This window comes from Panthera uncia, chromosome B4 (genome assembly GCF_023721935.1).
Source record: "Panthera uncia isolate 11264 chromosome B4, Puncia_PCG_1.0, whole genome shotgun sequence".
Lineage (NCBI taxonomy): Eukaryota > Metazoa > Chordata > Mammalia > Carnivora > Felidae > Panthera > Panthera uncia.
The window spans coordinates 13,115,834-13,140,134 of record NC_064809.1 but is presented as its reverse complement, the minus strand read 5'-3'; the positions used below and the strand labels follow the sequence as shown (position 1 = coordinate 13,140,134).

General features: G+C 44.1%; 1 protein-coding gene across 6 annotated transcripts in view; it reads left to right on the top strand.

Annotated features, from left to right (window-relative positions):
- FAM107B (family with sequence similarity 107 member B) overlaps positions 1-24,301 on the top strand; it is a 160,005-nt gene that overhangs the window by 112,473 nt on the left and 23,231 nt on the right. Inside the window, exon 1 of one of the 6 annotated variants that reach the window (XM_049624625.1) lies at positions 16,421-16,577. The exons of 4 other annotated variants lie outside the window; for them this stretch is intronic. In XM_049624625.1, coding sequence (XP_049480582.1) covers positions 16,478-16,577 — 100 coding nt within the window. In that variant the 5' untranslated portion in view covers positions 16,421-16,477. Of the gene's footprint in view, positions 1-16,420; positions 16,578-16,612; positions 17,330-24,301 lie in introns of those variants that run through there. One more of the 6 variants, XM_049624630.1, reaches the window with a different exon arrangement.

The window sequence follows — 24,301 nt, the reverse complement described above, 5'->3', positions numbered from 1 at the left end:
GTCAACCTCATGAGAGTAGGAACTTCGTTTGTTCACTGCTTTAACCTTGGTGTTGAAGTGTGCTGGGCACCTGCTACAAATACATATTCTAATAATGAAAGAGTATTTAAAATTTTCAATCTGATTTTTTAAAGTGTGATCATTTTGGATTGTCTGGGTGGCTCAGTAGGTTAATCACCTGACTCTTGCTTTCTGCTCAGATCATCATCTCACCGTTGTGAGATTGAGCACCAGGTGGGGCTCCACACTGGGCATGGAACCTGCTTAGGATTCTCTCTCTTCCTCTCTCTCTCCTCATCTCCCTCTCTCCCTCCCTTCCCCCTCTGCCTTCCTCTGCTCTGCTCTCTTTTTCTAAAAAAAAGAAAGTTAAAAAAAATAAAGTGTGATCATTTTGTTTCTTTGTAGAAACTGAATGTTACGGAAAAACAGGACAGGGCGCCTGGATGGCTTCGGTCAGTTAAGCCCCCACCTCTTGATTCTGGCTCAGGTCAAGATCTCACAGGGGCGTCTGGGTGGCTTAGTCGATTGAGCGTCTGACTTCAGCTCAGGTCATGATCTCGTGGTTCATGGGTTCGAGCCCCGCATCGGGCTCTGTGCTGACAGCATAGAGCCTGGAGCCTGCTTCGAATTCTGTGTCTCCCTCTCTGCTCCTTCCCCACTCATGCTCTGTCTCTCTCTCTCTCCTTTAAAAATAAATTTAAAAAAACATTAAAAAAAAAAAGATCTCACAGTCTGTTGTGAGATCAAGCCCTGTGCTGGGCCCCATGCCGGGTGTGGAGCCTGCTTGAGATTCTTTCCTTTTGCCTCTCCCTTGCGTGCATGTGTGCATTGTCTCTCTCTTTCTCACTCACTCTCAAAAAAACCCAAAAAACAAAAAAGAAAAACAAGACAGTGGCATAGTAGCCTTGCAGTGCTTGAATATAAGGAATATCTATAGTGCTGTAATCGTTTTGGGGCTTTGGATTGTTGATTAGAAAGTAACATTGTAACAGGAACTAAGTGCATGTTTTCTTATTTCCCTTGAGTTCTGGGCACTGATAGGTGAAAGGGTGTATGTGTGTATAATTTGGTCTGTGGAATTCACAGAATTGCCTGTGTAATTTTGATAAGAGGAAGTAAAAACAGTGTGTGTCAGATACCATCATCTGAATCACTCTGCTCTTACCCAGATGTATTTTGATAGTTTTTTGTCTTATTGTGTTTAACCAGCAAGGGAGAGGTAATTGTCGTTAGAGATCTTACATCTCTGACTTTCTGGGGTCCTGTTTTCCTTGATGTATCTGCTTGAAGAAAGTGTTTGGCAATAGAATGCTGAAATATATTAAGTATCTGGGAGCCTAGTTTTTTAGAGACTAATCGTGGGCCAGGAGAGGAAGAATTCCACCCAATGCAGATAGGATGAATCTCTCAAAAGCCTTGGAGCAATCTCATTTAAGCAGAAATCAGTCACACACAAACAAAATAGTACATGGGTGTATTTGTTAAAGAAGAGCCTTCATTCTACAGCCCAGGATTTTTAAGCTTTTTGATCTCAGGACTCCTTTACGCTGTTAAAAAGTATTTGAGGACCCCAAAGAACTTTTTCTGTTGTAATGTCTATTGATATTTACTTTGTTAGAAATTAAAACTCAAAAAAATAAAAAGTGTACTTAAAATGACAAAAATAGCAATACCCTCATTATATCTAACAAATTGGGAAAGGTAGGAGCATTGAAATAACCTTTTCGGATAACTATGGATATTCTTTGATACTTCATTAATATATGACTAGTGGTGGTTTTTTAAAGGTTAGGTACAATGTAGGTTCTGAAACCATAACATAGATCTTTTCCTGGTCTGTTACTTTGGAATTCAGTAGTTCATCTTGCATTCTGAATAGACAGAAAAGGTATAATTAAGTCAGTTACAACACATCTGTATAATGAAATATTATGCAACTATATTTAAAAAGTATTTTATCACAGATGAAATGCTTTTAAATGTAATAAATTGTCTACTCAGTATGATCCTAATTTTGAAGAGTTGTGTGTTGTACTAATTGAAAGGAAAATAGCAAAATATGGGAATGTGTCCTGATGCATTCATGGATGATTTTCTTTACACTTTTATGTATTTTCCAAATTTTCTACAATCAGCACATTGCTTCTAAAATCAGGGAAAAAATTAAGGCCTTTTCTTTCTTAAAAAAATTTTTTTTAGTGTTTATTTTTGAGAGAGCATAAATGGGAGAAGGGCAGAGAGAGAGGGAGACACAGAATCTGAAGCAGGCCCCAGGCTCTGTGCTGACAGCTCAGAGCTGTTTGTGGGGCTCGAACCCACAAACGGCGAGATCGTAACCTGAGCAGAAGTCAGACACTTAACTGATTGAGCCACACAGGTGCCCCAGGGTTTTTTTTTTTTTTTTTAATAAAGAATAAATGTATCTATTAAATGATTTTCCTCATCCCTGGACCACCTTTTACAAGAACCCCAGTATGTATAGTTGGAGTGGTAGCAAGATCATTTCTTCCTCTCAAGTTTTTGTTTATTTAACAGAACTGATGTAACCTTTCTGTGGCTATTTTAAGCCTCAGGAAATTAACTTTTTAGTTTAGTGGCAATTAATTGATGTATTAAAGAAACTGTATTCAAGAATTATTCAGGGAAAGTATTGCTGAATTTTATAGCAGGGACATAATTTGCTTTTTCTCATTTCTGTCACACCTCAGGCAAATCCTGTTTCTTATCTAGGTAAATTGGCAAAAGGATCTTGTACTAGGTGATAAAGCTACTGTCATAGTTGAGAAATATCCTGGAAATCAGCGTGTAATTAACCTCTCATTTACTGCCTCTGAGTAGTTTGTCAGAGAGGTGAGTGTGGCGTTTTTCTCTTTACAGTTTTATGGCTGGAAGTTGAAGTGACTTCAGAGAAATGCAAAGGGCAGCCCACATCTGGGGATTAGTTCCCTGCTTACCCATGGATTTAGAAAGGATGTTTGCTCGCTATTATGTCCCTGATGTTGTATTGTCCAAAAATATTGCTGCTTTAAGGCTTTTGTCCTCAGTGTGTGGACAGGAATCCAAATCTGCTGATGGGTGTCTTTTTCTGAAAATGGAGGACATTTCTTTGTTTTATGTTGGCATCCTGTTGGCATTTCTTTGTTTATGTTCCTTATGATATAATTAAGTGATTATTAGATGTCTACAGAAGCTACGGTGCATCCACGAAGAAGGAAATTAGCAGTTTTGCATCCTCCACTTATCATCTTAAAGATGAGAACATCTCTTTGATATTTCCAGCTGAGCATACAGGTCTGTGGCTTTAGTTAATGTGCTGGTGACGTCTTGCAGTGTTTGCAATCTCTCCAGGGCTGTTTACTAAGGCATAGCCCACTTTAAAGTGTAAACTGTGATGGGAAACTAGTGCCTATTCTAATATTGTTTTACATTAAAAGGCCATTCTATCCTCTGCCTAAAACAGTCGAGAATATTCTACTCGGGGGCATCCTTAATGGTTAAAGTCATCATTAAATTTGGAAATCTTCTAATATCCATCAGATTTTATGAGTTGAACATTTGGGAGGCTAGGGAATGCACTCCAGATATAGGTAGTGATTTCTTCATGTTGTTATTGAAACCGCTGTTTGCACTGCATTTATTTCTCAGATCTGTCGTCATCTTTTGTGTAATAGAGCGGGCTTAGAAGAATTTGCAGGCTAAGTAAGGAAGGAGGAGTGTTGTTATTACTGTATTACCGTAATCATAAACTTCATGAACTGCAGGGGTGTTTTACCCTTGCCTGCCTTTGGTATCGATGCCAAAATCCTGTTCCTGACCACTTTTCCATCTTCCCTCCTGCTGGCTCCCTGTGCTGCAGCCACCCAGGCCCCCTTCTTGTCTAGTCTCAGCTTTTGCTTATGCTGGTGGCTCTCCCTGGAGTGGATCTCTCCCTACATAGCAACTTCATTCAGATAGTTGCTCAAATACCACTCAGGTGTCTGTTCTTTCCTTAATGAAATCTTCCCTGAATATCCCAAATAGCCCAGCCTTTCATTCTGTTTCCTTCCCTGTGTTTGCTTTCCCTAGTCCTTACTTACTCCTTGATGAATACATATATGGTAAAACCTTGCAATGCAGGTAACTTGTTCTGCAAGCGTTCTGCAAGACAAGCAAACACTTCTAATAAATTTTAATTTGATAAAAAAGTGACGTCTTGTAATACGAGTAGTACCTGATGGCAAATGTCACAGGATCACAACTGAGCGAGTGGTTCTTGAAATTCACCTTGATATTCAAGTGCTTTGGATTACAAGCATGTTTCCAGACGAATTAGGCTTGCAAACCAGGGTTTTACTCTATTTCTGTTTGCTTGCCCGCCCCGCCTCATGTGGGTTTCATGAGGGCGGGGGCTTTGTTTCCTCTGTTACTACTTCCACATTGTTTAGAATAGTGTCTGGCACTTAACAGGCACGAAATAAATACTTGATGAGTTAAGGGAAGAAGGAATTCACCAGATTCTCTGTCATGGGCTACTATAAACAGATTGCATTTAATTTCCTGATATCATACGTCTTTTGAAACACGGGATGAAAGGCTTGCTGTGTTATACCTTGATTCAAACTGTGCCAAACACCATCCCGGACAGGCAGTTGATGGTCACATGTTCTGGAACAAAATTAGATGTGAGTGGCCAGATAGTTGTTTATACTCGTGTCTGTCAGTGGCTTCCAGAACACCAGTGTGCTCTGTAGATGGTGCAAATGGGAGCACGAAAAAGCCCGAGAGATTGGTGGGAAGCAGTTTGATTTTTTAATTTTTACACATTTGGACTCTGGAGTAAATACTTTGACTTGCTTTTTAATGCTAGTGTTATGAACAACTTTGATGAGGTTCTTGTTGAAAATTACTGGTGTGTCAGGTATATATGTTGGGCTAAATCGGAGAGTTAGTGACAACAACAGTTTCCATCAGTGCCTTCCTCCTTCTCAGGGACCTGCTATAGTGGTCATACAGTGTCAGAGGTAAACCACATCTGGATTCAGAGCCCTTTGTTAAACTTGTCCTCGTACCGATGTAGCCTTCTTTCCTGCCATTTATTTACCTGGTGAGTCCTCCTCAATTTGGTCAGGCTGGTGTTGCCATTATTTCTCTTGCCTCTGGGCCCCTTGGTGTCCCTTAAAATATCCTGCTTGGTCGTTGCTGACCCTGCCTGGTCAAACCCTTCTTTCAGGGCTTGCTTCAGTGGGGTGCTCACCCTCTGACTAAATCTGTGTTCCCTGCTGTTTACACAGTTTAGTTCTGAATCAGTATGTGATATTAATGTGTTACAGATCTTCTTTAGTTTTTACCAAAAGACTTTTAAAAGGGACTCTTGTGTATCCTTTGTTTTTCTTTTTTAGATAACATTTCTTTTAGGGGCGCCTGGGTGACTCGGTCGGTTAAGTGCCAGACTTCAGCTCAGGTCATGATCTTGCGGTTTGTGGGTTTGAGCCCCACGTCAGGCTCTGTGCGGACAGCTCAGAGCCTGGAGCCTGCTTTGGATTCTGTGTCTCCCCCTCTCTCTGCCCCTCCCCTGCTTGAACTCTTTCTCTCTCTCTCTTTCTCTCTCTCTCTCAAAAATAAACATTAAAAAAATTTAAAAAAAAATATTTTTTTAAAAGTTTCTTTTTATTTATTTAGAGAGTGGGGGGGGGGAGGGGAAGAGAGAGAGAGGGAGAGAGAGACCCAAACAGTCTCCACGCTGTCAACATAGAGCCTGATGTGGGGCTCAAACTCACAAATTGTGAGATGATGACCTGAGCCGAAATCAAGAGTCAGATGTTTAAGGAACTGAACCACCCAGACGCCCCTCATGTATATCCTTTGTATCCCCCAAGCCTGATAGGCAGTGAAGAAAAGAGAAAATATAAGACCCAGAATGTTGACTGGACAAACTTGACTTTGGGACATTCCAGTCACCCTCTCTGAGGATGTGGGGCCCATAGAGGCACTGAGGAAATAGGGTTTGATTACCTGGATCCAGCCTTTGAGTAGAGCAGTGTGTTGGGTCGTGCCAGTTGAAGCAGAGCATAACGCAACAGAAAACTTAGTCAAGAACTGAATGAGAAGCTGTGGCCTTAAGGGACTTAAGTTCTGTAAGACTGATTGAAATTGCTTGGAGGGACCTTTTCAGCTGCCCCCCACCCTCCTTTTAAAGGGGTGACTTAAATCTCCATGCTGTGGTTTCACTAGAATGGAAGCTCCTTGAGGGCAGGTCTGCCAGTGTCGTCTGCCATGTGTCTCTGGTACTCAGTGCTGGCACAAGAGGTGCTCACTGAAGGGTAGATGGATGGATGGTTGGTTCAGGTGGCTGGTCTTGGGGATGGAGGGAGAGGAGACGAGTGGACAAAGTGGTTCTTGCCGCCCTTACCAGCCTTTCCCCTATACATGGTCGTGTCCTAGCCCAGACCCTGTTCTGGGTGTGGCTGATCATGGTTGACTCTCCTTTCATGGTTCTCGACCGGAGCTAGACCCTGGTATTGTTTCTGAAGTGCCACAGGTGATTCCGATGTGCAAGCCAGGTTTGTAAATCACAGCTGTGGAGTGTTTGAAGGGAAATGGAGGTTAAGCCAATCCAGTGGGTTCACATGTAAATAAGCAAAATCAGCATGTCCTGTTGGGGAATGTGTTATTTTGCTGCTCTTTAGTTGGAGCTGTACAACTCAGTGGGTTGAAGTGTTTTTTTCCCTTACATCTTCATCTGCTACTTTGGGCTGCCTTTCACATTTAGCTCTTGGCAGCTTAAGAATTGAAGCTCTTTGGGCATACTTTTATTATACCGGGCACAACATACTATTAAGGTGTTGAAGGGTTTTTAAAAATTCAGCAGCAAAATGTAGGTGGTCTCCAGCTCCAGACACTGAACGTACAATCTCCCTGCCCAGTGCCCCTCCCATACCCAGTTTTCCAGTCCCCCCGCCGTACTCCCCACAAGTATACCTGTGAGCAACTTGGACTCTTGAGTTCAGAAAGGGAGGACTGTAGATAGGAAAATCGCAGTCAGGTGTACTGTTGCCAGTGGCCTGCTTCATTTGATCATTTAATTATCATCCTGGACACTTCTTGAAATTTCCACCTGAAATTTTGGTCATGTTCGGGTTGTGTTTTAATTCAAACTGTACTTTGTGAACAAGTAACTTTTTATAAGTTACACATTTTAGGATCTCTAGGAAGGCCAAGGAGTTACTTTATCTTTTATATCTCAGGCTGAAATAGTTCAGGTGACTCATTACCTTCTGACTTCTGAAAGCTAGAGAGAGCAAACTGGAGTTTGGAAAGAGGTTTGCATCTGCATGTAAGAGGTTTGCACGTTTGATCGTGTGCGTGGGCACACTTAGACGCTCACACACTTGTCGTAGGCTGGGTTGGAAAATAGTTCCGGTCTGTGTGATGAATGGCAAAGTGGTAGAGATGCATGAATGGGGGGTTCAGGGAAGTGGGAGATGCTGAGGAATAGGAAGGCCAGCTGGAAGAATTAGGACAGAATTAGCTGGACTGAGGCCGAGTGGGTCAAAAGATGGAATTGTCTTTTTTTCCTAAAAACTTAGCAAATAATGGCCTGGTTCCAAAATGAGAAGAGACAGCACTGCCTGGTCTCTTTCCCCTGGGAGTGGACTTCTCTAGGAGGGAAAGAAGCCGGCTGTGGTACTGAAGAAGCCAAGGCTCTGGCCGAACCCCCACTGGGCTGACCCACCTCTTCCTGTTGCATGACCTTGAGCTAGTTGCTAAGTGTCTGTGCCTCAGTTCCTACTCTGTCAGTGGGCGTGAAAATACCTCCCTCATGGAACTGTCTTGGAGGTTACATGAGATGAAATACACGGTGTTTGAACGGTGCCTGGAACGTAGTAAGGACTGAATAAATGTTAGTAGTAGGAGTATTTCTGTGGATTACCTGAAACCAAACCATCACTGATAATACAGTTTCTACTACCCATTTCAAATGATTTTTTTTTTAAATCCCATTTGAATCAAGACATTGCAGGAGAGCACAGACCCAACCAAGGGTGGGTATTTAGTAGAGAGAAATAGAGAAGTTAATTTAGCCCAGTACCAGTGACTACAGTTTTTTTTCTTCATCATGACCGATTTAGGACAAATAAAAAGGTTTCTGGGCTGCATCTTTTCTCCATGCAAAATTTATTGAGATACTGAATTAGTTTAAGAAATGATGGTTGAGCATTTAGTATATTCTAAGCCCTGGAGATACAGTGGTGTACAAGAGAAATGGCCCTGGCCCTCAGGTGGCTCTGTATCTGGAGGGGAGATGATCGAGTAACCTGTGTCCAGCACTAGATAAACAGGTCCAGACTGTGAGAGGTGGGACCCGAGCTCAGGACAGAGACTGATGGTGGAGGAACCCCGGTTAGATGGGGTGATCTGGAAAGGTTTGGGTAGAGGTTAAAAGGGTGAGAATGAGCCAGTGTGGGGAGAAGGTGGGATGGGTTGGGAGGAAATGCTGTTGGGTGGGGGTGATGGCCTGTGCGAAGACTCAGCCAGGTAAGAGTTAAAGGATGGCCAGTGTGGCTGGAGCGCAGGGAGCAAGGTGAGTTTGGAGCCTGGGGTGAGGTGAGAAGCAGTCCCTAGTCCAGTCAGGGGGGGAGTGGGGGCCGCTGCCAGGGGTTCCGAGAAGCTATTGTGCAGTGACCCGACCTTTACATTTTAGGATAACACTTGGGAAGAAAGTCAATTCTTGGTGCAGGCTTCCTGCTCTGGCGTTTTTCTTTTTAATAATGAACCTCTTGGTGCTACTTTTTTAGCCACGGAAATGTTGGTATCTGAGTGTGTCTGACAAGTGCAGTGCTGGGATGGCCTTCTCCGATTTTACCCTGAAATTGCACTGCCGCCAGTACAGCGAGGCCGGTGGCCGTGGCCCACACGTACCCTACAGACTGCAGTCTGGAGGAACACACAGTGAGTCGCTAATCAAGCTGGAGGTTCTGCACAGCTTTGTTGTGTCAAGAGCAGAACTCTCGTGAGTCAGGGCTGTGACAGATGAGAATATTGTGACCCGGCTGATACCTGGCAGGCTGAGTGCTGACTGGTGTATTTCCTTTTTCAGTCAGAGCATCCTGGCGGAGCCAGGAGCAATTCAGAAACTCTGTGATCAGCACCTGTAGATCTGTGCTTTTGGGAGGAGTCACCACGGACTACTTTATTGTAGATCTCTGAGATCAAATAACTGACTTTCACATCAATTCTGATGACAGGGAGGGGCTCTTTGGAAGGCCATTTGAAGTAATGGTTATTAATCAAATAGTGATTCCCCGCCCCCCACCTTGAGTAGTGAGAAAGGAATGTAATGTTCTTTTACTGCAGTTTACTTTCTCTTGCTGCCTGATCACCTCAGACTATTGAAAACCCCAAGGTGGCAATGAGGGGCTGCATTTCATAGCCAGGCTGTGGTATGCATTCCTTATGGGTCATAGGTCGTTTAGGAGTCACCCTATTTGTATTATAGCTGCAGATAGATAAAGAGCAGATTTCTCACGTTTCCTGGCTTGGGGGGGATAGGGGAATGTGTGTGGCTTTGAAAAGTCTGTCTCATGGAGGCTGTGTTGCCCAGTGCATTGCATTGCATCGTGTGTGTGTGTGTGTGTGTGTGTGTGTGTGTGTGTGTGTGTGTGTGTAAAAAGTCTCAGGTTTAGATCAGACTGCCCCAGAACCTCTGATCTCTTGGTTCGGGGCTCATAGGTGATGAAACTGATCCTGAGGGGCACGAACATTTTCTGAATGCATGGAGCCTAAGGGATGGCAGACCCAGGAACAGGGCCTGGCATTTCTGAGGTTTGGACCTGTGCTCTTGGACCTGTGATGTTTAGTTAATTGTAGGGAAAAGGGGCAATGACAGATTTAGTAAGGAAATAATACACAATTATCCCAAGTCACGGAGTCGAATATTTCTGTCTCTGCAGTGAACCATTTTAAGAGAAAACAAAGTTTGTTTCTTGCTAATGAGGTGGAAATAGAACTTATCTTAAAATAAGCACAAGAGGCAAAATAAAAGATTAAAGACAAAATCTAGGATACTTTGTATGTTTATCTTATAATCAGGCATTAAATTATAACTTCAGTAGGAGTGACATTAATGATTCTAAGCTCACAGTGTAATCAGTCCTTCATTTCCTTAAAATAATAGGTGTATTAGTAAACTACTTTTGTTAGATAATATTATTTAATCTGGCAGTTAGTTTCATGGTTAATTTTTTGCCGAAGCCTGAAAACAAACTTTTTATCTCCTGAGATTATTAAATAGTTTTGTAGTAACAATGTCTTGTTTTCTGAACATTTATAAATTCAATTTATGTCATTTAGGGTTCTGGGTGCTTTTTTTTCCAGGTGACACTGTTGGTTGTATTTCCCTTTGGTTTGACAAACTAGTGATATCTTAATTCTCAGAAGTTGGTTTTTATAATAGTTACAGAAGTATAAGGTGAAACAGAGGTAAAATGCTAACTCCTAGTCTGAGCAGGCATTGTCTGCTGTTGCTACAACAACAAATTGAGCGTCACGTTTGTAGCTGACTTGTTATACCATAGGAGCATACATACCTACACAGTTACTCTATATTTACTTTTAAAAATGGTCTGATTTCAGTAATCGGGTCATGGTGTATCATTGGCCTGTCTTTCAACAACTTGGTTAAATTAACTTGATTGTAGTACTGTGGTTATGTCCTTTGAACAGCCTGTCAGTGCCTCTGTTTACCCACCTTTTTTGTGTGAAGAACTGGAGGGGAGGGCATTTGCCAACTAATGTGGAAAGAAAGGAGAAGGTAACCCGATTTTGAAAAATTCTGTCGACACTCACTAGCTACTTGGTACCGGTACTTCCTGTTTCCAAAACCAATGTTAATGCAATCCTGCTTTGCATTGTGTGGTGGTTTATTGCCCTCAGCAGAATTCCTGGCATATTTGAGGCCCTGCCCTTTTATTTCTGCCAGATCCCCCAGCCACAACTGGCCTAGTCCATTCCACACCGGCACTACCCGCCTGGGCTCCCTCCTGCCTTCATGCTGTCAGTGGTAAAATGAGCATAACCCGGAGGGTTGTTCCAGCACACTCCTGCTATGCTGTCTGAGTCCCAGCCTCTGTGGCTTTCAGCCTGTCACTGTCTTGGCTCTGAATTAAGCCTGACAACTTTGCTCGTCTTATAAACGTTAGATACCCCCGCCTTCTTTCCTTCAGTAAATATACTCATGATCCAGGTTACGTTGCTCTACCCTCCAGTACATATTTCCTAAGGTCAGTGAAAGGTATTTGTGGGGGAGGTGTGTCTGAGGGGGTGGGGCGGTGAGAGGGGAGAAGAAAAAGAGATAAAGTTTGTAACTCTGAACAGGTGAAGTCGGCTTGCGTGAGACACCCTGTGCCTTGTGCTGGGGCAGCTGTGTCACTGGATCTTGGTGGTGATGGGTCCTTATCTGACAGGCAGGAGGTGTTAATCCATACAGCGGCCCTGAGAGGGAAAGATAAGGAAACCTGGGGCTCAGAAGGCAACCCCCACGAAGGTTTTGGGATGAGTTGGGCTGTGTTTGAATTCTGGCCTTCCCATGACTCACCGTATGAGCGTCGGCAAGTTTCCTAGTTTCTCTCTGGTCGTCCGAACCTGCCTCAGAGTTTTGTTGTGAAAATTCAGTGAGTTGGTGGGTGTGCACATCTAGGACTGTGCCCCGCCCACTGTTCATATTTATTGAGCAATTATTTTAAGTGTTTTTATTGTTGGACTAAGGTCACACAGCTAATGTGTGGTAGAGCTGGTTTGAGTTTCTCAGACTCTAGAGCTTAACCTCCTTCTGCTGTTCCCTACTGCCCTTACTGTTGCCTTTCCATCTCTGACCGGGAAGAGAAATAGATCAATTCTAGTTTCTCCCTTACATTTTCTGACCTGTTTCCTCTGTGGTGGAGCTAAATGGCCTTTGTTTGGTTCTGGGTCCCCGGGACTGCAGCCCTTCCTCTTACTCATTGTTGACTTTAGCTCCCTGTGTAGCATTTTGTTCTGCCTCTTAAGAGATTATGCAAATAGAATTACTGTTTTGGTATTAAGAAACATATTATCTGAGTTACACTGTCATTTTTAAAAAATAGGCAAATGGCATTAAAGTATTGATGTACTATATAATTTTATTTGTGGGTAGAGAAATTATTGAAACTTTTTATTTTATTAATTAATTTTAGTGTTTTATTATTTATTTTTGAGAGAGAGAGAGTGTGCACAAGCAGCGGAGGGGCAGCGAAGGGGACAGAGGATCCAGATCCAAGGCGGGCTCTGTGCTGACAGCAGTGAGCCCATGTGGGACTCGAACTCATGAACTGCAAGATCATGACCCGAGCCGAAGTCAGAAGCTCAGCTGACTGAGCCCCCCAGGTGTCCCTGAAACTGCTTGTTAAAAATATTTTAAAAAGTTGGGAAAATACAATACTTCCTCTCTTGCCCATGTTCTGTCATAAGCAGGGAAAAAGACTTACCTAACCAGGAACAGATAGAATTCTCTAAGTAATCTTTACTTTGTCTTCCTTTACTCATTCACACACAGCTAGAAGGATGTGAAGTTGTTCTTTAGTGACTGGAGTCAGGATAAAGATTAGGCAGAAGAGAGGTGATGACTCTAGTATCAGTAATACTCTTCCAAATAAAATTTTGAAAAGGTAATGGATTTTAAGTGTTTACTATTTGGAAGGGATGATGACAGTTGGCATACAGCAGCTCATCCAATTTACATTTTCAGATGCCTTCTCTGGTCTTGAGAGTGCTGCTAAATTGTAGCAAGTTCACGTAAATGAGTCAGGGCAGGATTTCTCAAGCTGCGTCCATTAGTGGGTCATGAAGTCAATTTAGTCGGTCACAACCAGCATTAGAAAAAAATAAAACAGTGAAAACATCAGAGTGTACAGCATATAGCAAAGGCAGTGTATTGCTTCTGGAAACTTCTACTTCAGCTGATTTTAGTGCGGGTGTTTATTGGGTTACTCTATAAAGAGGATTACAGACAGAAGTTTGAAAGCCATTGATTTGAGGTAGTTTAGAAAGTTTATTAACTTTAGAGCAAGTCTGATAGTACATAAATGGAAAATGCTTATAACTCTCTTTAACATTGGTTTTTGTATATTGCTATCAGATGTAAAGAAATTTAAGAATGGTAACAGATCTTTTCTAGAACTAATATATTTTATTTAAACTTTCTTAAAAATTTCTTTATTTTTTAAAGTTTATTTTGAGAGAGAGAGAGAGTGAGCAGGGGAGGGGCAGAGAGAGAGGGAGCCTGTCAGTACAGAGCCTGATGTGGGGCTCCATCTCATGGACCCCGAGATCATGACCTAAGCCGATATCAAGAGTTAGATGTTAACTGACTGAGCCACCCAAGTGCCCAAAACGTTTTTTTTTTAAATGTTTATTTATTTTGAGAGAGAGAAGAGGGGGAGGGGTTAGAGAGAGGGGGGAGGGAGAGAATACCAAGCAGGCTCCTTACTGTCACCTCAGAGCCCAACACGGAGCTTGATCTCACAAACCATGAGATCATGACCTGAGCTGAAATCAACAGTTGGATGCTTAACTGATTGAGCCAGCCAGGCGTCCCTAGTACTAATACATTTTATAAAGAGCAAATGAGGTTTATGACTTCATTTCTGAAGATTCATGGATAAAATTAGGAAAATAAGGTCATTAGTGTCCTTCCTAATATGTCACACGTACCATTGTGTTTGCAGATTTTGTATTATAAACTGAATTTGAAATCTTAGCTATTTTGGTCCCAAAAACTTGGAATCGTGTTCATTTTGACATCTGTAAGAATACAAACTTTATAAAGAGTATTTATTTCCAGATTTTGAACCCTGAATTGCCTTGCAAAAATTTTGAAAAAATTACCTCATTTTTCATGGTCCTTTAGTATACTCAACTTTGAATACTTAATCTAAGTAGGTAAAGCTGTCCTATCCTTATTAAGCTTTTCAGATAAGTTTTTACCCCCCCCCCCCCAAGGCATAAGGGAAGTTAGTTATCGTGATACATCTGTAGTTTCTTGATAATGATTTTATAATTGTTCTTCTGGAAGCAATTAATGATTTCCTTTATAACCAGCTGTAAGTAAAGGACAGGTTTTCATTGTGAATGTGATGATATGTCATTTGTCCTTGCCCTTCTCATTGAATTAAATTACAGTAGCTACTATTCGTGTGGATTTAAAAACAGATACTGTTCAAATCAAGTTCTGAAGTTCTTGACAGGGGCTCTGAGAACTGGTGGGAGGTTTCTGGATGCTGAGTTCTTGAGTAATGAATCCTCTTGCAACGAGAGAAAGGAAAACATTTAAAACCTGGGCAACTTCAGGGAGAGAGAAGCAGAGTTCTCCATCTTATGTGGAACTAGTGTTGGGCAGAGCATTTACTGTTACCAGCCTGTCCTGTTCTTTTTCTTAATCAGTATTGCAGCTGTAGGATTTAAGTAGCTTGACGGTATGGCAGGGTTGGGGAAAACACCATTTGACTGTGGTATTATTAGGTAGTAATAGATTTGACTGAAATGCCAGAGTGAGTGATGGAGGATATGTTAGTACTTGGGGGCTGGCGGGGGGGGGGGGGGGGTGTAGACAGTGGTAGTGGTTTGAGTTTTGCATAGTTGCATGCGGGGGAAGAAGGTGTGATTTACCTTGAGAATTTACTTGAGGGTAGACACTATGAAGTAAATAGGAGACTATTGCAGTAGTCATCAATTGGTCTTAAAAGCATTCTGTTTGAATGATGAATGGACTCTCTCAAGTTCTTTAGGATCTGGATTATGACTTAAGTATCTTTTTCTCACTACTAAAATTAAGTGATTATTTCTCTAAGGCCTCTACTCCAGAAATACATGCATTATTGAAATCCTGAATATTTTCTAAAACAGCCTCTGGGGAGCTTGGGTGGCTCCGTCTGTTGGGCATCCGACTTCAGTTCAGGTCATGATCTCCTGGTTCATGGGTTCAAGCCCCGCTTCGGGCTCTGTGCTGATAGCTCAGAGCCTGGAGCCCGCTTTGGATTCAGTATCTCCCTCTTTCTCTGCCCGCCACCCCCCTTACGCTCTGTCTCTGTCTCTCTCAAAAATAAATATAACCATTAAAACAAAACAGAATAGTGAGCCTCCTTCCTATTCCAGTAAGACTAAAGGCCGTTACACTTGTTAGACATTGCGGCACCTAAGGTCTGCTCTTGTAAATGCTGGCCGCTTGTTTTTAGGCTTTCATTTTCCTGTGTTCCTGGTTTGCCAAGGAGGTTGCTCTGATTTTTTCCCCATTCTCACTTTGAAAGCTTTCCTCTGCCCGTTAACTGTAGGCAGAGATAGTCAAGGCTTCGGAGTAGCCCCGTGGGGGACGCCGTGTGCCTGTGACATGGGGTGACCGAAGTAGTGGCCTGTGGGAAGTAAGATGCTTTCTGGAGCTGGGGACACCGTGTTCTGTTTTCCTGTGACTCCGCCACAGCCGTGGGAAACATAAGGTTGGGGTCTTAGAATGACAAGCTTCCGGAGGGAACTGAATTAATCCGCAGAGTTCAAGCAGAGCAAGCTAGGAGGCAGAGTAGTCTACTCCCTTGCTCCAGGGCCCACACCCACTACTAATGTGTTTACATTTGAACCCTTGCCAAACTTCCCCCCCCCAACCCCCGCTGCCCCCCAGTTTAAAAAGGGAGGTTTTGTGTAGGGGGAAAAGCTAAGGATAAAAGGGTTTCCGTCAAAAAGTCTCCTGTCTTTGTTGCTTATGGCAGCTTTTACTCCTGATGCTGTGAGGACTACACACTTCTAAGAAATTAGTGTTGTTGTGGTTTCCCTTTCAGCTTTGGAGCCCACGAGTGACCTCACCCAGAGGGGCCCAGCGAGCCTCTTGTCAGGATGTGTTCGCTCCGGCTGCCATAACAAAATACCACAGTCCGGGTTTCATAAACGACAGACGTGTCTCTCACGGTTCTGGAGGCCGCCGGTCCAAGATCGGGTGCTGGCCGACTTGGTTCCTGGTGGGGACTCTCTTCCTGGCTTGCAGACGGCTGCCTTCTCACTGCCCTCACACGGTGGAGGAAGAGCGAGATCTGGTGTCTCTTCCTCTCACAAGGACGCTAATGTCATCATGGGGTCCCACCCTCATGACCTCACGGAGGCCCTGCCTTCAGGTGCCATTATCCTGGGGGATAGGGCTTCACCATATGAATATGGGGGGGGGAGGGGACACATTCAGCCCATAACAGTCTTGTGTGTGACAGAACTGACTGTTCACGCGACAGACCTCGTGCTCCCCTCCCCCCTCCGCAATGCCGTCTTCCCGTTTTCCCAGTTTCCGTTGTGTCTCTGGTGATCACATGACCTCGTTCTGGCCAATCGGGAGCAGGGAGACCCCCAGGGGCTTCTGGGAGTGATTTCCCCCCCCCCCCCCCCCCCCGACGGCGGGGGAGACTTCCGAGCGGGAGGCTTACCCAGCCGCGTCTCCTCCTGGAGCTGCCGTATGGGGCTGCCGAGGCGGAGCGCCACAGTGAGAGCCCGGGTCCCCGATGACGCCACTGAGCGTCGGAGCAGCCCCGAGGCATCTGACGCCAGGTCCCTGTGTGAGTTACAGACGAGCCCGTGGTTTCAGCTGCTTTTAGTCGGGCGCCGTCCCGTGTGTCCCAGAGCGCCCTCACTGATGGGCGCGTAGCCCTCAGAGGGAACCTGGAGTCGGCAGGCAGTGGTCTTAGGAAGACCCTGCCTCTGAGACGTGCGTGCGCCCCTCGCCCTCCAGGTGTACGTACCACACTGCCTTTGCGGCGTGTGCCTGTGTCTTCCGCTGGCTGCGAGCTCCAGACGGCGGCGAGCGCGGCCCCCTCCCTCTCCTCGGGGCCTGAGGCGAGGCCCACGCGTGGGAGGGACGGGGTGGAAGTGCACGGGAGGAAACCCGGGGCCCCGGGCCTGCTGACAACAGGTGCTTTACTATTCCCGAAGGTCTTGGTTGTGGTGGCTTCCGCAACAAGACCGGCTGATGTTCGCGGAACGCCCAGGAGGTAACCTGAAGAGGAGCAAGTGGGAAAACAGGCTTTAATTCAAGGTACCTGGGCCACGTGCATAGCTGCTCTCGAGGGCTGAGTTCGAGCCAGACGATCCTCTCAAGAGCCAGATGGGAGACGTGCCCCATTTTCCTTGTGGAAGCAGGAGTCGAATAAAAGTCAACTTACATTCTTATAATTGTGGAACATTCTAACCATTCAGAAAAACACGTCATTGTAACGATTGTTTTTGGCCCGAAGTTCTCTCTCCCCGCCCCCTTATTTTTAAAGGTGAAAAGTGAAGTTCTCCAGACAAACTCTATCAGCGAAAGGGTAAGGTGAGTGATCGGAAGCCAGGGCACGTTCTCCCATAGAAACACATCTGTTGGACGCACATGTGGCCGAAATGTGGCAGACTGGATATGAAAAGTTGGAGATGAAAATGATAGGATTACGGGCTGTCATTTTATCAGTAAGGAAGCAGACCGGGAAGAGTGATGTCGGGATTTATAGGTTTGTGGGCCTTTTATTTCAGGTTCTTTTTCCTCTACCACTTGTTACTGTAACTTACTAAGACAAAGCGTGTTGAATGCCCTGAGCCAGCCATCACCAGGATTAGGTATAGTCCCATCAAAGTGGGTTCATTTAACTCGCTGATGTAGACAAATGTGGTCCAGAAGAATGTTGGGATTCTCTTGGAAAGCAGAGTTGGGTTTATGCTTGAGCTGCTTGTTTTGAAGGCGGGATTGGGGAATGGGGCCAGACCTGGGTTGGATGTGGTCAGGAAGCAGGCACAGTCCAGTGATGGGGTGTACCGACAACCCTTATCTAGGAGGCAGCACGTGAAGGTGGACTGAGAGCTGTCACTTAGGAAAAAGTTAGCAGTCCCACCTCTTAGTGAGATAAGAGGGACGTCTTGTGTTTCCGGTGACATTGTGGGCCTGTGTTCCATTCTCAGCATACTTTACGTTCTGGTGGCAGTATTGGGGACGGCTTATAAGGTTGGTCTTTTGTTTCACCAGTTGTCAGCAGGGCAGATTTTCACTTCTCCAGTAGTTTTTTAAAAAATTTTATCCTAAATCCTGATAGTTAACAAAGGGTGGGGTTTGACAGAGGATGGGAAGGTAAATGGGGGTCTAAAGGGGATGTCCGAAGTTACTGCGTCTGAGCAGTCACTGGTGGTGGTGGTTGTTTACATTGTAGTTCACCGCTAATGTATGAGGTCAAAAAAAGGGGGGGGGGCAAACATAGTTTTCTCCTACCTTGAGAGGATTTTTTTTTTTTTTAATCACCACAATGAATTTGTACTTTTTTGAAATCTGGCAGGATACCAAAGGAGGTAGAGTCTTGGTGCCGTTATTAAAGCATACTTGTCATTTAAACGTGCTATCCAGTTATTGATCAAGAGGCAGTGTTCATGGTGGTGTTCGTGATTGTGCCAAATCAGTAGAAAAGGTAGAAAATGAACTGACAAAGTTGAGTAGAGTCGTCAGAAGTGAGAGAGCCAATGTGGAACACAGTGTGGACCAGTCGGATACTGGTTCTGGCCCAGGCATTGCCCCTTTCTCTGTGAGCTTCGCCAAGCCATTTTATTTTCCTGGGCCTCAGTTTCCTTATCTGGTAGTAATGAGGAAGTTGGAAAAATGGTCTCTCGTGCTCCTTTAAAGTTTTTGTCACTAAGTCCTTTTAAAGATAGTCTTCTGGGGCGCCTGGGTGGCGCAGTCGGTTAAGCGTCCGACTTCAGCCAGGTCACGATCTCGCCGTCCGCGAGTTCGAGCCCCGCGTCAGGCTCTGGGCTGATGGCTCGGAGCCTGGAGCCTGTTTCCGATTCTGTGTCTCCCTCTCTCTCTCTGCCCCTCCCCCGTTCATGCTCTGTCTCTCTCTGTCCCAAAAATAAATTAAAAAAAAAAGTTGAAAAAAAAAAATTTAAAGATAGTCTTCTCTTTTGAAAATACTTGGTTAGTTGGTCCAAGTCATAAATTTTATGAAACTATTATTCAGCTCTTGAAGACAGGAATATTTGAGGGCTTTGAAAACTAGTCCAGCTGGACATTTTTTCTGTTCTGTGTAGTTTCCTTCCTCTCAGGAGTGATGAGGTCTAAATCAACCATCTTCCCAGTCCGTTCCCTTTGTAGTTTCCTGAAATGAATGACCGAGGTGTTTCTTCCTTAGAAAATAATACACAATAAAAGTGCTGAGGGAGGTCTCTTTTATTTAGAAACTTGCAGTTTGGGAATAAAATCTGGTAGCATTTTTTTTTTCAAATTTGAATTTGTGAATATAAGATAGCATAATACAAAAATGCGTTATGTGTGAATTTTGAAATAACGCGGAAGCCAGAAGAGAAAAAGAAATTAATCAAAAGTTGCATAATTCTGTAAATGGTAAACCACGTGGTTTGTAAAGCATGTGTATGGGATTGCCACGTGGCAGCTTCCTTTTAGCTGGTAACAGAAGGGCCTTCTATATTTAGTCTGTATCATGGTCAGCGTTGGCTGTGGCTGGTGGGCATTGAGGTTTCTGCCATTGTGGGCTGGTATTTAATGTAGAGATCTTTTTATAGCCTTCAAAGATGTCAGGCAGGTGCTCACCACGAGGTATGTTAATGGAGGTGCCAGTGATGGTGTCAAAACACCCCCACTCCGGTCAGGAGCTTTTTGTAACAGAAGTGCTAAAACACAGCGAAGAAGAAAAACCAATAGGTGGGATGCATCAGGCTGTTAATTTAAGGGAAAGAGCACTGTGCACACTTCCAAGTAGGAGTTCACCTGGGGAGGCACTAGAGCAAAGTGGTTCAAAAGCATGGACTCTGGAGGTAGCTGTGTGATGCTTCCACTTACTAGCCTTTTAGCCTTAGGTGAATTAGCTAGCTTCGGTGCGCCTCAGTGTCTCCGTCCCTCCAACAGGGGGAATTTCAGTATCTTACCCCAAAGGTTGTGTGGCACATAGTGAGCAGGAAAGCATAGACTGCTGGGCCTGCCTGCAGCTGTCCTGATTTAGTCTCTCAAAGGCTGGGCATTTGCATTTAGCAAGTTCCCTGGTGGTGCTGATACATCTGATCCTTGCACTACACTTTGAGTAGCTCTTGTACACGCAGACGGGCATACTAGAAAAGAGGGGGCATACTGTTTTGGAGCCTGATATTTTTTTCCTATTTGATATATTGTGAATATTTCCAATTTTATTGTGCATTCTAAAAATATGATGTTTAAGTCCATTAAGTCCATTATCCCATTATTAGATATTTAAGTAGTTTCATTTTTAAGTTGATTTCTTTATTTTGAGAGAGAGCGAGAGAGAGCACGAGTGAGTGGGGGGAGGGACAGAGAGAGAGGGAGGGAGAGAATCTCAAGTGGGCTCTGAGCCCGATGAGGGGCTTTAATCTCACAAACTGAGAGATCATGACCTGAGCTGAAATCAAGAGTCAGATGCTTAACCAACTGAACCATTCAGGTGTCCCAGGTGGTTTCAAGGTTTGTTTGTTTGTTTGTTTTGCTATCATAGATCATAGATAAATATTCTTATACATTCTTGTCTACATCTCTGATTATTATCTTGGAGTAAATTTCTAGAAGTGAAATTATCAGGTTCCAGGGTGTCTTTGTGTTAAAGCCTTTTGCCACAGACTGCCAGCAAATTCTTCAGAAAGGCTGCTTCTTCAGCACAAGTTTATCTTCTTACAAGTGGTCCATGAGAGTAGATGCTGGTTTTCTAAATGTAGGGGAATGAGGAGAAAAAACTGTTAATAACTTTATAAAAGTCACAGGTATTTGGGATTTGGTGGGAATAAGCAAGAAGAATATCTATGGATTTATAGAGAAGACAAAGACGTGTTAAGAGAAACTAGCTGGTAGGGGAAGTAAGGTCAACTGTGGCATAATTCCACTGTTGTTTTTAGGGGTCAGACTTGAATTTATTCATTTATGGTACAATACGTACTTGATATAGGAGACTTTATGCAAAGAGGAATAGTTTTTCGATTTTATTTATCCTGTATGGTATAGGTCTCTTTGTTCACTGTGATATTTCAGAACCCCCCTCCCCGCCCCTTCCCCCCCTGCAATCCACACTGAGTAGGTTGTCTGCTAGCGATACTGAATTTCCCCGGATGCCCCCCCCCCCCCCCCGATTTGGAGTTTTGGTCTAATAAAGTCTGGCCCATGCTCCATTCCTATGTGGACCTCTCTAGCCCTGGGCCAGGCAGTTGAGACTCTTATAGGCGCATTTGGGGTGAAGGTGGCTGCATCCGGGGAAATTCAGTATCACTAGCAGACAACCTACTCACTGTGGATTGCATGTGGAGAAGTGCATGGTTCTGAGGAACAAGGGTGAGCCAGAGTGGAGGCCAAAGTGGGGTACGTGAGGAATATCGCAGGAGCAGCTTCTCATGTCCATCTGGCTGTAATGATGGGGCCAACCTCTGCAGCTCTTGGCTCTAAGCTCCTGTGGTTTAGAGCAACCGATAAGCCGAACTCTTCCGTATTATCAGAATGTTAGAACTAGTAAGGGATCTCAAGGGTCATCTGGTCCAGCCTTCTCGTTTTACAGATAAGGAAGTTAAATAATTTATTATTTTCAATTAAACTTCACCTCATAAGTATTTAAAATCAGATAGTCAGCCTTGGAACAGAATTGGCTGGTTATTCTTTCCTTGTTCTGGAAGATCTGTTTTTGAGAACTGAAGTGGCTGAAGGGTAGACAATAAAGCAGATGGCGGGGTGGGGGTTGGTGACTGCGGTCCTGTTGCTCAGCCCCAGGACACTGAACTGATTTAGAGTCAAACGTGCACTGCCCCTGAGTCAGGGAACTTCACTTGTGCCTCTCTTCAGATCTGAACAGTGTTGTATGGTCCCTGAGGGCTTCAAAGTAACCTTGGCTGTAGGGTAGCTCTCTGTACCAGTTCCATGTTTTCCAGGATTTACACATAACTAGTTTTCTTTGTGCAATTCAAAACAGTGGGTTTCTTTTTTCCCCTTTAGTAAACACATGTGTCAAATGCTTCTTTTTAAAAACAACAGCTGCTGTGAACACAAGCTGTGCCTTCTACCACTGGGTGACACTGTTAGACCACAGAGGAGTCTTCTCTGGTAAAAGCAGGGTCCTTGAACTTCAGATCTCATCAAGCTGCTTTATGTAGGAGAGAGAGAAGCTCTGAGTCACTTAATGGTCATGTATCAAATGTTACTTGATAAGTGTAATTTATCTGTCTAAGGCAATTTTAAGGCCAATGACTTTAAGGTAATTAATAATTAAAGAAATCTGTTAATTGGACAGCATTTCAGTTGCTTAGAGGTTTGTGCAGATTAATGGGCTGCATATTAATGAAGTACTAATTGCTTTTTGGGAATATTTATGCAAGCCGATGTATTAATATTTATTTCTCACCAGACAACAATTTGAGTTAGCTTTCTGTGGCAAAAGACTCATGTTTTACACACAGCATTTGATGTCGTGGGCTTTTAGTGAGCATTTTATTGGGTCATCTTGTTCAAGAGGGAGGATAATCTTCTGGGTTAGGAAAATGTCTGCTGGACATTTGGTTCCCTGTACTGATCTTTATTGAGAGAAGAGACTTCACTCTAACTCATTCTGTGCTCCTTCAACATAAGATGAGGACAGAGAATTTGTTTAAAGTAAGGGTTGACCTCCCCTCCACCCTCTGTTTTTGCCCCTTTTTTGTAAATCTGAGCTCTGTACTTGCTGCATATCACCTGGCCGATTTTAGTTGAACGATATATGGAAAGCACACAGAGATGTTTCTGAAGATGAGAAATAAGTAAAAGTCAGGTTTCCCCTTTGTGAGCTTAATGTGAGGGGAAGAAAACTTCAAATACAGTTTTAACAGAAGTAGACTTAAGTAGCCTCAGAGAAGTAGGAACAGTGTCCTGTTGGGCCAGAAGAGAGGGAATTCTCATGAGGAGTCAGGAAAAGCTTCGGGAAAGGAGCTACTTAATTTGGATGCTCTCACCCTTCGGTGTTTTCCCCCGTCATTCAGTCCACTTTTATGGAGTGGCCATGGGTGACACAGGCATGGTGCTGGGCACACAATAGGGAGTAAACACAGATCTGTTGCCCGCATGGTCCACAGCCAAAGTCACAAGGAGTTAGCGGCCCCAGCTTTCTTCTGGTTCTTTTGCATCATGTAGTCCCTGTGTGTCTGACTCTCCTTCCTGTGGCTTATGTTTGAGGCACCGTGCTAGAGCTGTGGGGATGATTTAAGTCAGTCAAAGGTCTCTTCCCTGCCAAAGGACACCCATCTGTTCTTGAAGGAGACAACATGGATATATAGGAAAAATTAATTCATGGTAAGTGTCAGATTCGTGGGGTAAGGGGTCAGCGAGTAGAATTGCCCACATCGGTGCAGACGAGAGGAAGAGGGCTCCTGAGAAGTGGCAGTGGGAAGATTTTTGGCGAGAGAAGCTTTGAGCTGGGTCTTTGCAAGGACTTTTCATTGGTCTTGAGGAGGGAATTTTACCTGAGAGGAAATGAGGAACAGAGGTGGAGATGGGAATGTGTGCGGGTTTTGTGTGGACTGGTTTGCCAGAGTAGAGGCTTTGTGTTGGAGAGCAGCCACAAGTTTGCAAGGGTGATTGAGGACCAGATTGTAGGGAACCTTGGGAACTAGGTGGAAAGTTAAGACTTTATCCTGATGTGGCAGTGATATTTGGCCTGGTGGTTCTTGATCTGATGAAATAGTGCATCGGATTTGGCTGGGATGCAGTGGGAAGAGTGGTCGGGAGGAGTGGAGGCCGGTGAAGGGCCAGCTGCTTGATTCGGAGACGAGGGGAGGAAAGCGTGAACTAGGACTATAGCAGGGGCAGTGGGTGACGGTCTCAAAGACATTTATTATGAGAAAGAAACACTGACTGGTTGATTCCGTATCAAGGCTGAGGTATAGGACATTTCAGAGATAACGTCGGTTTGAAAACTGGCTGGCCTATGGTGAAGTTAGGAAGTTAAGGGACAGCCACGGGATTATTTCTGACAGTGGGAGACAGGTGTGTGTGGCGTCCTCTCTGTTGCTATTGAAAACAAAAATTTCGACTCCAATTTGCCAGGGATGATTTCCACCAGAATATAAGGGGTTGGCTCTGTCCTGCTTGGTGTTCTATTCTTATCTGGCCCAAAGGGGGCACTTATTAAACCAGCCAGCGAGGTTGAGCTCAACTTGACACATGTTTGCTTCAGATGTGAAGTATCCAGTTGGCAGTTGAAACTTTTGACCTGGAGCTTGGGAAGAAAGGAAGAATCTTCGTATACCCTTCAGAAATGGCTCATATAGCAGAAAGGCCAAGGGCATGTTGGGTCAC